The sequence below is a fragment of the Papaver somniferum genome, chromosome 9, assembly GCF_003573695.1.
Source record: "Papaver somniferum cultivar HN1 chromosome 9, ASM357369v1, whole genome shotgun sequence".
Taxonomy (NCBI): Eukaryota; Viridiplantae; Streptophyta; class Magnoliopsida; order Ranunculales; family Papaveraceae; genus Papaver; species Papaver somniferum.
This window is the reverse complement of record NC_039366.1, coordinates 11,219,350-11,232,333: the sequence shown is the minus strand read 5'-3', so window position 1 is coordinate 11,232,333 and position 12,984 is coordinate 11,219,350. Positions and strand designations below refer to the sequence as shown.

The following is a 12,984-nucleotide window of genomic DNA, read 5'->3' as shown; positions in this document are numbered from 1 at the left end:
TGTTGTATCGCCCTATGAGTAAATTCTCGACAGGCCTTGGATCGCGGGCATCAAAGGGGTGGCGTAGGCGTACCATCAGAAATTGAGGTTCCTATCTTACCGGGGGGTTGTGGAAGTATTAGGCGATCCTCAGGCTGCAAGACAATGTATGCAACTAAATATTCAACAAAATGAGGAAAGGCGATCAAGACAGCGCCGAGAAAAGAAAAAATCTAAGGAAGCTAAAGCAACGAAAGAATTGGAGAAGGTACTTTCACAAGCCATTACATCCTACGAAATAGGCAAGCAAGAGATCTTATAGCAATCAAAGGAGGGCGACGTAAGTCGAAGAATCAAATACCAACTTCTCGGCCCTAAAGATTACCCGAAAAATCAACTTAGGGACCGAGGAGGAACCTAAGTTAGTTAAAATTGGAACCCTACTATCGGACGAACAAACAGGGCAGCTAATAACCTTGTTAAAGGAACACCTGGATGTATTTTCCTGGCAAATGCATGATATGGATGGGATTGATCCAGAGGTGTGCCGATATCAACTAAGGATAAATCCTAAATTCAAACCAATCCGACAGAAATGCGGAGAATTGCACCCGAGTTGCAAGCAGCGGTAGATGCCGAATTAACGAAACTACAAGTAGATGGGATCATTCGAAAGTCTCAATATATCCAATGGATATCTAACATGGTGATAGTCCCTAAAAGGAATGGAGGGGTTAGAATCTGCATCGACTTCAGCGACTTGAATAACACTTTCCCAATGGACAGCTTTCCCCTCCCCAGCATCGATCAACTGGTTGAATCCATAGTTGGGTACAAGGAGATAAAGCTAATGGATGGATACTCGGAGTATAATCAGATCCCCCTGGCTCCCGAGGATCAAGAACATACGTCTTTCTTCACACCCAGAGGGTTATATTGCTACACTAAAATGCCATTCGGGTTGAGGAACGCCGGCGCCACTTATCAAAGGTTGGTGGAGGACATGTTCGAGGAAAAAATACACAACACCATAGAGTTCTATGTGGACGATATGTTAGTTAAAAGCAAAGTGGCAGCCAACCATATTGACGATCTTAGGGAAATATTTCAAACCATGAGAAAATATAAGATGTAAACCCGGCCAAATCCACTTTTTGGGTTACCTCGAGTAAATTTCTAAGATACATAATCACTGATAAAGGTATAGAAGCCGAATCGGAAAATATTAGGGATGTGTTGGAAATGCCGTCCCCGGTGACAATAAAAGATGTACAGCGGTTAAACGAAAACTTGGAAGCATTAGGGCGATTCATTTCACGATCCTCGGATAAATGTAAAGACTTCTTCGGGACGTTAAGAAAAGGATAAAAATTCAAATGGAGCGAGGAGTGTGAGGATGCATTCCAAAAAATTAAGCAACATCTCGCGAGCCTACCAGTGTTGCAAAGACCCGAGCCCGATGAAGTTCTTACCCTATATCTCGGGGCAACGAGTTATGCCATAAGCGCGGCCGTAGTCAAAAATGTGGGGGCAAAAGAGAAGCCTGTGTACTTCATAAGCAAAAACATGAACACAGCAGAGAAGAACTACACCAGAATTGAGCAATTGATACTAGCTTTAGTATTTGCAACACAAAAACTTCGAACATACTTCCAAACTCACAGAATTCGAGTGTTTATGAAGTATTCCATAGAATCAGTGCTTGACAATGCAGCAAGGTCGGGACGGATCTCTAAATGGAGTGCTCAAATCAAACAGTTCGATATCTTATATGAGATTCGAACGGTAGTAAAGGCATAGGGAGTGGCCGACTTCCTGGAAGATTTCCCTTTAGACGATGAGGACGAAATTGAATACATTCCGGGCATGGAAGAAGACCGAGAAGATCCCTCCGACCTCCTTGAAACTCGCAGTCCGACGCGATGGGAAGTCTTCGTCGACGGGTCGTCCAATAAAGACGGGTCCGGCCTAGGGATAGTCTTCACCACACCAAAGGGGAAGAAGATGGTTCACTCCTTTATGCTTGAATTTAATGCAACAAACAATGTCACTAAGTACGAGGACGTGATACATGCTTTACGGATGATAGTAGAAATGGGGATTCACGACGTAAGATTGACTAGTGACTCTCAGCTATTCATTAGGCAGATCAATGGGAAATATGTTATACATGACCCGGTATTGCAGAAGTATTGGGAGCTCTCCCAATTTTATATCGGCCAGATACCAAACATCAAGTTCCCACACATCTGCAGAAAAGATAATCGACATTCAGATGCGCTGGCATACATCGCCTCCATGCTAACAGACTCGAGCATTGAAGGCATCAGAGTCATGAGAATCCTGATGCCATCTGTACCTGAGCCAGTAGACACAAAAGCATATGTAGAGGTAACTACAACTGATAAATACGAAAACGGAGATTGGCGAAAACCCATTCACCAATATCTGGAGACGGGAGAGTTTCCTAGAGGATGAACCGAGATGAAAAAAATTAAAATCAAAGCAGCGGCATACGAACTACGAGACGATGTTATGTATAGGAAGTCCTACCTAGGGCCACTGTTAAGGTGCCTAAGCAAAGAAGAAGGGCACTCAATACTGAATGAGTTATATTATGGGGCCGTGGGAAATCGCAGATCGGGTCGAAGCTTGGAAGCCTGAGCTAAGACCATGGGATATTTTTGGCCCTACATGAACGAAGATGCAAAGCACATGGCATTGATCTGCTATGAATTCCAAAAGTTTGGAAAAAAGATACATGCTCCCGCAGTCACTCTGAACTCAGTGATCAGCCCCTGGCCCTTTGCCAAGTGGGGGATAGATATCGTAGGACCCTTACACGTCGGGTCGGGGCAGAGAAAATATTTGATCGTGGCTACGGACTACTTCACCAAATGGGTGGAGGTTGCACCACTAAGGCACATTCGGGATAAAGACGTTTTTCGCTTCATCTAAGAACACATTATTTGTCGTTTTGGCGTGCCAGCGGCAATCGTATCGGACAATGAAAAACAACTCCAAGTCAAGAACAATTACCTATTATTTAACACCTACAACATTCGCAAAAGCAAGGCAACCCCCATCTACACGCAAATTAATGGGCAGGCCGTGATCACGAACAAAACCATCGCCGACAACCTAAAAAAGAAGTTGGACGGAGAATATGGCGAGTGGTGTGAGGAGCTCTACAATGTTCTGTGGGCATATAGGACCACCCGCAGGGACGCAACAAGCTTATCACCTTTTATGCTAACATACGGGACTGAAGGCATCCTTCCAACTGAGGCAATGATACCTACTACAAGGACCGAGTCATGGAGAAGGAACATCTCAGCATACCTTATTTTGGCTAAGATCGATGATTTGGAAGAAACTAGAGAAATGACCTTACAAAAAATGGAAAACTACCAATGAAGATTACAACGTGAATATAAAAAACGAGTTCGACCGAGAGAATTTCAACCCAGGCAATTGGTATTGAAGGAGCTACCCAGCTATGAGCGTGGAAACAAAGACGGGACACCAGCGGCACGATGGGGCGGACCATATACCATTGTGGAAAAAGTTGGAGAAGGGGCGTATAAGATACTGAAACCAGATGGGACACCCGAACCGCGACCGTGGAACAGTCGACGCCTAAATCTATATCACCCATGAGAGGTGTGTAAACCGGTATGATACTATGTCATTTATTTCCTTAAAAATCCACGTGGGGTAGGGAATGTGACAATTGCGTCTAATGTCCATTCGTACTCGGGGCGACGACAGTGTCTAAGTGCCGAGGTGACTTCCACTCGAATGGACATTCGTACTCAGGGCGATGGAAGTGTGCAAGTTCCGAGGTATCTTACACTCGACGGGCTATTCGAACTCGGGGCAGAGGCAGTGTGCAAGTGACGAGGTAGTCTAAGGGCCCTGGTGGTTGGAAACCAGTGGCCGATTGTCGGGGCACGAGTACCCGACAGTCGAGCATAAAACATTTCTCCCGTCGCAAGTGGCCGAAATCACTTTCCCAAGCTAGTTAATTGATAACTTCTTGGGGATGTCGAGCCAATAAAACCTAGGAATGACCAAACACCTTATCACTAGATCAAAATTGACGGTGATGAGATACCTCAATCGGGACATGGCATTGGGCCTGATGACCCTCCATGTTGAGTGTGTTCAACAGAAGTGGCATGTATACTAACATATTAAAAATATTTTGTTGCAGGAAACAATAAATTCACCATAGACAGAAAGCCAAAGTATGACCATAACAGCACAGTTTAAATATGTCGAGCAACAAGAACACAACCGATCGGCGACGCAGCACCCCATCAAAGAGAATTGTCAAAAAAAGATGAAGATGTTCAAGCGAATTACATCCCAACATAAGGAGCACAATAGTGGCGTAGCAGTACAAAAGACCTACCTACGCCTTTGGTGGAACTGATCCGGAACCAACCTTCTTAGCAGCAGCATTGGCCCGTTTCTTTTCCATGACCACCTTCACACCTTCTTTCACCTTGGCTACAAGATCAGTATTGAACCTCTCCTTCTCGGCAGCAAGATCCCGAGTCAGTTGAGTCGACGCCGCCTCAGTAGTAGCTACCTGCCCGAGTAGTTGGGTCTCCCTCGCCTTCAGCCGAACAGTTTCTTCCTCCAAAGACTTCACTTTTCCTTGTTCAACTGCAGATGAGAAAAAACTATTAGTAATTGGGGCACTAACATCATAACATCAAAATACAAAAAACACAACACAACACAGCCAACAACACCTTCAAGCAAGGGAAAAACTACTTTAACTGTTTCCTAGGACTTAAATAAACTACAATCGAGGGCCGATATCTTAGCAGTTAACTCGTTATAGTATTGTTCGTTGAACTCATTGGTGGGGCAAAGTTTTTTGTGGTCACTCCATCTAGCCTTCTGCCGATCATGAGCCAACTGCAGGCCCGACAACTGAGCCTGAACCCACTCCAAATTTCGGGATACCTCATCAAATTGTTGAAGTTTCTCCCTTAATTCTTGGTTAGACCTTTCAGTATCCGTTTACGATCAACATGCAAATCCCTAATCTGAAGTCTCAACCTACCACACTGACTTTCCAAGTTATCAACCAACAACGTTTTATCGGCAGCAATCCCTTGGGCCCGAGACAAATTCATCTGAAGATTTCCATATCTTCCGACACATACTCAAATATCTGGTATCTAAGTAGCTCATCTCGAAGTTTCTCGATCTCGGCCTCTTGTCGATCTATCTTATCGTCTTTATTCATAATTGTTTGGCGGAGATTGCCAACATGGCTAAGTTCAATATCCAATTTTCTCTTTAACAAACGATATTCAGAAGCTGCATCGTCATCTATACTAGACATCTCTCCTAACAAGATAATACTAAATTTAGGATATTGGCACTACGAAATCAATCATAGATACTTAAGTTTTAAATAAATACCTTGGGTCTCGGCTAGACGCTTTTCTAGTCCTCGGGCTCGCTCCTTCTCTTGTTGCAACTGAAGGCGAAGGTTCTCCATTTATGCTAATTCTTTCCGCCGTATGGCTGCATCTAGCAACTTCTTATTGGCAGCCTGAGAACATAACACTCCATAGCATGAAGAACTGACCACATTCAACAATATGATCAAGAAAGTTTGCTCACACTTCATAACATGAGAAAGCTCACTCACCATCTGATCAAAGGTGCCCTTGAGACCAACAAAATATGTGGATACGACCTGGATCATCTCCTCATCGGTCAAGGAGACAAAATCAGGAGAAGTCAGAGCCCCCAAAGAATCACACACCGGGCCCGAGAAAGTAAAGAAGGTAGTCAAGGAAGGAGACACACAGGAGGCATAGTTTCCAAAAATTCTCCATCATGAGAGGAGCCCTTCCCATCTACAGATCCTCCCTTTGACATCGGCTCCTCTTCCTCGTCGCTGACTAAACCCCCAGCTTCATCGAAAAGATCCTCATCATCAGAAAATAAAAGTACAACACCGTCGACAAGAGTGACACCTTTACCAGCAGACTGCTGGGGCACAACCTTCTCTGGGGAAGACACATCCACCATCGAATCCTTACCCTTTCCACTGGCTTACCACCTACAACGGCAGACGAAACATCAGAAGTTTTCTGAGGCGACCTCCTCAGAAAATGAGATAAAGGTAGCCGATCCTCGGGATCCTCACCATCTTTCGCTCCTCCAGCTCCTCATTTATCAGCTTTCGACCTCTGCACATGTGTCTTCGTTAGATCCATTCAAGGAAACAAATAGGGGAAAGTACATGTACTGTGAATAAAATAGTATATTTGTTACCTTTCCTGCCTCTTCCTCGACTCCTGTGCTAGGACCTCTATCTCTCTTTTGAAAGTTGGGAGCCTCAGGATGGCCACTCTGGGACTTAAAATACAAAATACAAATAAATTAAAATATCATTCCACTTATCACTCGGTCCGACATCGACCAATATTGAAAAAAACTTACTCGATCAACATTGACCACCCAGAACTGATAGGGCTCGGCCGGAGGAGGAAACTTGCCACTAAGAAGAGGACCATAAATAGAAAGAGGAACCCGATCCCAAGCTACATCACTAGTATGGAGGGCATGCTTATTAGTCGTTTTCCCCTCAGGGTCCTCGTCCAAGAGAAGCTTCTTAAAACCATCAGGGAGAGTCTTCTTGCGATGAGGACTAGCAGCGAAGCCAGCAAGATCACCATTGGTAGAAGTTCCACTCTGGTAGTTGGCAGCAAAGCTTGCGGAAGTATAGTCGCCTGCTTGAGAAGGATCATAGGTCGACTAGGTAGTGGGAGAGAACTCACCTCGCCCTCCTCTCCCACTCGTTTATGAGACGAAAGGTGTTGCCGTTCCATTGAGCTAAAGCACGATATGGACGAATCTTTGAAAGAGCTTCATACATGAAGGGACGACTATGATCGTATAATGGAAAGCGAAGCCCGAGTTCCAACTGACCCTTGGTGATGACGGTCGCCTAGGCCGAATGAGGAAAATTCATGACGTCACCTTTTTTTCAAAACACCCTTCTGGCCCGATAGGAGTCTGATGTCATAACCATGGAGACCAAAATCATCTTTTAACTGCTTGATGAATTGTTCATCAGTCAAGTCCTTGGCAACTCTCTTGTCATTCCTACATGAAAACGAAGGAGAACCATCAAAAATGATAGAGTTAAAGGCATGATGATCATGATGCGAAGGGCTGTCAACAATAAACAAAGAATCAATGGGAACACCATCATCATGAGAAAAGGTATAACTAACACACCTCTTATCTGTCATGGAGGGAGTTGAAGAAGCCATGGAAGAACTGTTGGGAAGAAACTTCGAACCGAAGAAGATAACAAGCAGCAAGAATCGCAACAGCAGCAAGGGGAAAGCAATGGAAGGATAAAAGGTTGATCGAAACTCTCAGAGAATCAGAAGATCAAGGGATATCAGAGCAGCAGGGTTTAAGGCAAGGGTTTAAGGCTCGAATTTATAGTCCCAACAATTGTAACTGGCGAAGAGGGTAAACAGGTCATAAAGACGAGTGTAGTGGGGAACAACATGGCGTGCAACACGGCACGGCAGCGGACGTGGAAGGCGAAGCGGTTTCTTCCCCTCGTGTTGATCACACGAGTGAAAGAAGGGGCATAAATGTAGGTGTAAGTAATCCACAGATCCAGGTGGAGCAATCCTAGGTAGTGGGGCATCGGCAGCGGATGAGGCGTGAAGCACCAATCATTCTTTTTGGCCTAGGTGCGAGAAAAGAGACACCAAGGGAACCCGTGCAGATGATACGTGTAAAGATCGGAGGTGACAGAAGAGACATCCATCAAGTACAAGAGAAATAAATGCATTGACGAAGTAGTTGAGAAAATAAGAAGAATATGGTCAAAGTAAGACTCGGCTAAGAATATCAAGGACGATATCGTCTATACTCACTAATTGATCGATATCGGATGAATGAATGTCGGGAGACGATATCACCAGTCCTAGCTTTACATCTCGGAAAAGACATCGCCTGCTACCCGAGAAGAACATCAAGGAAGATACGGCACGACTTACACTGTAACTTGGATGTATCATCACTTGTAGCTATAAATAGAGAGCCATGTAGAGAGCTAAAGGGCATGTAATGAGTAAGGTGGAGAGAATATCAAGAGCTTGAGAGAGTAAAGAGAGTGCTTGTTAGTGAGATATATGCTTTGTAACCTTGATTCAAGTAATAAGATCCTCCTCTTACCCCGTGGACGTATTTAATCATATCGAACCACGTATATCTTGTGTTCTTGTGCATCTCTTACTTGTTTACTTAATTAGGTGTGTATGTATTTCTTTGGATGTAGTTGTAGGTTTTTCCACGTTTACAGGTTCCAAATACAAATTATATTAAAATTGCAATTCCCCGAAGAAATACCTAAGCAAATCAAGTCATTACAAGAACCCAAAATTCCAATGGCCTTAACATCCTCATCTTGGAACGGGTACATAGGGTAATCTATATGAACATCCCCATCATATTCACATGATAATGGCGATATTGAAGCATAATCCATGGAACTCATGAAAGGCTTGGTTCCCCTTAATCCGTAATTACTAAGCATGAGTTTGATATTATTGTTACTTTGAATTGTTAGATGAAGGTGATTGTTGACAAAATTTGGGTTAAAAAGTAGAGTAAACCAAAGTTTCCAAACACAGTTACATGCTAAGATGGAACTGACCGGTAGTTTCAAGAAGATCTCAGCTTGAATATCTTCAGGAAGACTTGACAAAGACATAGCTACTCTCGAAACAGAACTATCATAAACGGTAGACAAAAGAAAGATTATTCTGATGATTGTAGTGTTGATGGGTGTACAAATCATATACTCCCTCCGTACCACTAATAGGTGACCTAGTTACTTTTAAATTTTGTCCTACCATTAAGTGACCTATATCACTAAACAAGGAGATATTTCTAAAATATCCTTTTAATTGATTATAAGAAATATAAGAAATATGCATAATTTGATAGTCATGTTTATATTCGTTACGTAGGTGTTTTAAAATGCTTTTCAATGGTACCAAGTTTGCGAACATCCGTGGTGTAGTTTGAGAGATAAACCATTCCAAAATTTCACTATTTATTATCCATAAGGGTATAACTGTAAAAAATGCTTAAAAATACTTTTCTCATTACTTGTCTTAAAAATTGTGCAAATTTAAACTAGATCACTTAATAGTGGGACGAAAGGAGTATATATTAAAAATTTATTAGGTGTTTTAGTAGTTCCATTAGATATTGGTTTGGGAGTTCTATATGTAGAGGATTTATACTTCTATTCGAATCCAAACGAACATATCTTCACCGAATTCTAGCTATTCCATGGAAGGCCCATTTAATTCACCCATTGGCTGTTTGAATAATGTTATCTTTTGTTCGGAATGAATTTCGGGTACCCTTTAATTTTTAAAGGGACATTCCTTGGCGTTGATTATGCGACAAGTAACTCTGTTTTTAGATATTTGCTTGGTATCGTGAAAGCTTTTTCAGCTCATGGAAATTATCCGGGTTTGAAGGTCATTGAGGACTACCATGGAAGAAGTAATATCACAAAATTGATCAATTAACCCAATAACGATAATTTTTGGGTGAAAAAGACATGTAAAATTTGATACTGTTTAAACGGACGAGAATGTAAAAACAGGCAGGATGTAAACAGTTTCATCCTGCCTATTTTCGAATACTTTTTCTTATTTTTAATTTATATTTCACCCTGCTATTTTTAAATTTTAAGCTTCTTGCTATTTTTTTGATGTCCATCTCACACATATTAATTTTTACTCGTCCATTAGAACCATGTTTTAAAAATATTTGGGCAATTGACCCAATTTCTCAAGAAAAATCCCAAAAATATTAGGTTGAGACTCCTCCTATATTCGGGATAGCTCGGATTTTGGATTCTCAACTTAACTACATTATAGAATAATCTTTACACAATAACTTTACAACGTTTAAAGTATGTGCATAAGATTTAGTTTGTTGCTTGGTTGATTCATTTTTAGCCGTTTGTTTGTTTGTTTTTTTTTTGTTGACATCAAAATTTTTGAAGTTCATTATTTGAAACTTATGCAGTACGTTGTAGTACACAATAGCTTTTTTATTAGCTGTTCGTCTATTGTCGCAGATAAAACATAATAATTGGCACCACCTAACATTATTCTAACTTCGTACCTAGGTTCAACATGGCCTTCCTAGCATTATTCTTTGGTTTGAGAACTGGTTTGGCTCAATGCTCATCAATTGAAGGATGCGGATTCTGGTGCTAACATGCAATTCATGGAAAGACGGTCAACTGTTACTTCATTTTAAAACAACCAACTTTATGTGCTTGGTTTGGTAAGTATTTCACATTAATAAATTAACTCCTTTTTCTTTCTATACTTGATAAATATTTTATTAATAAATTTATTTGGTTGTTTCCTTTTATTTATTGTCTTAATAAAATTGGATTTTCTGGATGTCAAGTTGCCAATATTCCCAAATGGCTTCGTATGTCAGTTTATTTATATTAAGCATACATTAAACGATTTCCTAGTTCCCTGCCTTAATTAAATGACGCATTGTTTGACCTTCCATATATGTAAACTGATTTTCTTATTAGAGCATATGAGTTTGGACATAAGTAAACTGTCGCCCAATTGGTTGTTGGCATTTGGTATGAGTACGAGGATGAGTTTGAAACTCTCCGCTGCAAGTTTTTTGAAAATGAAGAGATCAGAGTTTAACCGGCTAGCCTGTACCGGCCAAAATTAAGGCGGGCCTGGTTCAGGCCAGCTTTGCTGACAGGCCAACTCAGCCAGGCTACAGGCCAGGTTAGGCTGACCAAACCCAGGCCGGACCGGTCTGTTTGACACCTCTACTCCTCTGTTTTGGTCCATCAGCTTTAGATTCCAAATGACCTCTACATATGAGCCACTGTGCTAAGAATCCAGAGACTAGCTAGTCTGCTCAATATCAGATACGAGGATAAATATATTTAACTTGCATATCCCAACCAAATTTTGGTAAAAAATGAAGACCATTTATTTTACTTGTACATATGATAATGGACACTTAATTACATTAAAATTTTCAAATGACCCAAATCCATCCAACAACAGACCCTAAAACTAAACCAAACCCAAGAAACAAAGCCATAACTATTCCTGCTATCTCTGCTTCAACAACTGATACTGATTTAGGAGCTAATATCATAAGTACACTAGTTAAATACCCATTGCTTAACCCAAATAAGCTTATCAAAATCATTTCAGGAACTTCACTTCTTAACCATCTTGGTCCATGGAGACAAGCTGTAAACAAAGGATAAAATAAAACTCTGCCAAACAGACAAGCCCATGCAACTTTTCCGATACTTTTCGGAATAAATATCGAAGGCAATGATTTACCAAATAAATCTGAAACATTATATACTGTAATCAGCACAACCGGGTACCAATCTCTAAGACTTTTAGATTGAAAATTCTCCGTTATGAATCCTGGAAAAATAGATAGAGTTACTGTATATATGAAAAGGACACCAAGTGCTGAGAACTTGAGTTTTTTGGCTACCACCCAAAATTTAATTGGCCCTGTAGAGGGTGATAATGATGCTGATATTTCTTTTTTGTGTGCTATGTGATATTGGATGACTGGTAACCTGTTTAGAAGGTTGCAACAGATAATGCAACCTAACATGAGCGAAGTACTGACTAAAAAATAGAGGTAGGAACTTGTTTGGAGACCTTTTGGGTTCTGTGGTAGAGATGCTTTTGTAATGATCCTCAAGACTGAAACAAGAACACCTGCACAAAAAGAAATTCATTTAACAAACAAATTTAGCTATACAAGAGAATACGCATTTTCAGAAGGTAAAAAGAAGATAACAACATACCTGAAGAAGCAGTTCCTGCGAAAACGGCTTGCATATATCGTTCAGGAAGTTCTCCAGCAAAACCAATCAAACTTCCACCTATTAACCCATCGGCCAAACCGCAAACAACAACAGCACCAACTATAACATAATACGATGACGATGTTGACACTCCACACCAATCGATGATAGGTGGAGTCATCAAAGTTAAAAGAAACATAAAAAGACCTATATTCATTCTGAATCTAAAACTAAGGTGTCTCTCTTTATGACTAAACCAATTACTCCGGCAACCTATCAAAAGTAAAAGAACAGGAAGTGAAGAACCCATATAAGCAATAGAAAATACTTTATCGATATGTTTAGTCGGATAAAGATAACCGAAGTAATCAATTGCAGTGATCAAGGCATTCCATGGTAGTAAATTTCCTAAACCAAGTATAAAATGAACAGTGTAAGCTATATTATATCTGTCTTTTGGCTGAATCTCATGACGATAATCTTCAGAAAAATTCTTACTTCTTCCTCCTTTTTCCATGACTTAATCCTTAGATTTTTCCTTACCAAATTTCTCCATATTTATAGTTCACTCATATTGTTTTAAGTCATGTATTAGTGATGAGTGTTGAAGATTAGGATTTCACTCCTGTACATAAGGAAAGACATATGTGCCGTGTAGGGACATATAAAAATGAGTGACAGGAAGAATGAATGGTTAGGTTTTAGCTTCGATTGGTAACAAGTACTTATTTGCTTTCTCTCTTAGCCTTTAATTATTCTACCTAATCAATTGAGATGTCGAAGTCGACGTCGACGTCGTTGATATCTTCAATTGTCGGAATTTGTATAACTTTACAGCAGTTTCCTTAGATAAAGATAATGTGCAATGTACTGAGTTCTTTTACTAGTTTCACTTCCTTTTATAGCAACCATCCGTTTGCATTTGGATATTATTCTACTTTTAGACCTTCTATTATTATTCTTGCCTAGATTCCATTTTTATTTGTATTCGGAAGTATGTCCTTTTATGGTTATGGTTTAGTCTCTATATTAAAAGTATTTATAACAAAGACAACTTTAGCAATATACACTTAGAGTTAACAATTAATACA

The 12,984-nt window shown here is 40.7% G+C and overlaps 1 protein-coding gene across 1 annotated transcript; it reads right to left on the bottom strand.

Moving 5' to 3' along the window:
• Positions 1 to 11,072: 11,072 nt before the first annotated feature.
• LOC113308041 (equilibrative nucleotide transporter 8-like) lies at positions 11,073 to 12,542 on the bottom strand. The gene is made up of 2 exons (XM_026556511.1): positions 11,894 to 12,542; positions 11,073 to 11,804 (listed from the first exon to the last, which is right to left on the bottom strand). The coding sequence occupies exons 1-2, from the start codon at positions 12,408 to 12,410 to the stop codon at positions 11,092 to 11,094; spliced, it is 1,230 nt and encodes a 409-aa protein (XP_026412296.1). The 5' UTR covers positions 12,411 to 12,542; the 3' UTR covers positions 11,073 to 11,091.
• Between the last annotated feature and the right edge of the window lie 442 nt (positions 12,543 to 12,984).

Excerpts from the sequence above, each read along its gene's own strand:
- LOC113308041 (XM_026556511.1), bottom strand. The coding sequence starts at position 12,410 with ATGGAAAAAGGAGGAAGAAGTAAGAATTTTTCTGAAGATTATCGTCAT. Across the intron at positions 11,805-11,893 it reads CGCAGGAACTGCTTCTTCAG|GTGTTCTTGTTTCAGTCTTG; the intron begins GTATGTTGTTAT and ends CTTTTTGTGCAG.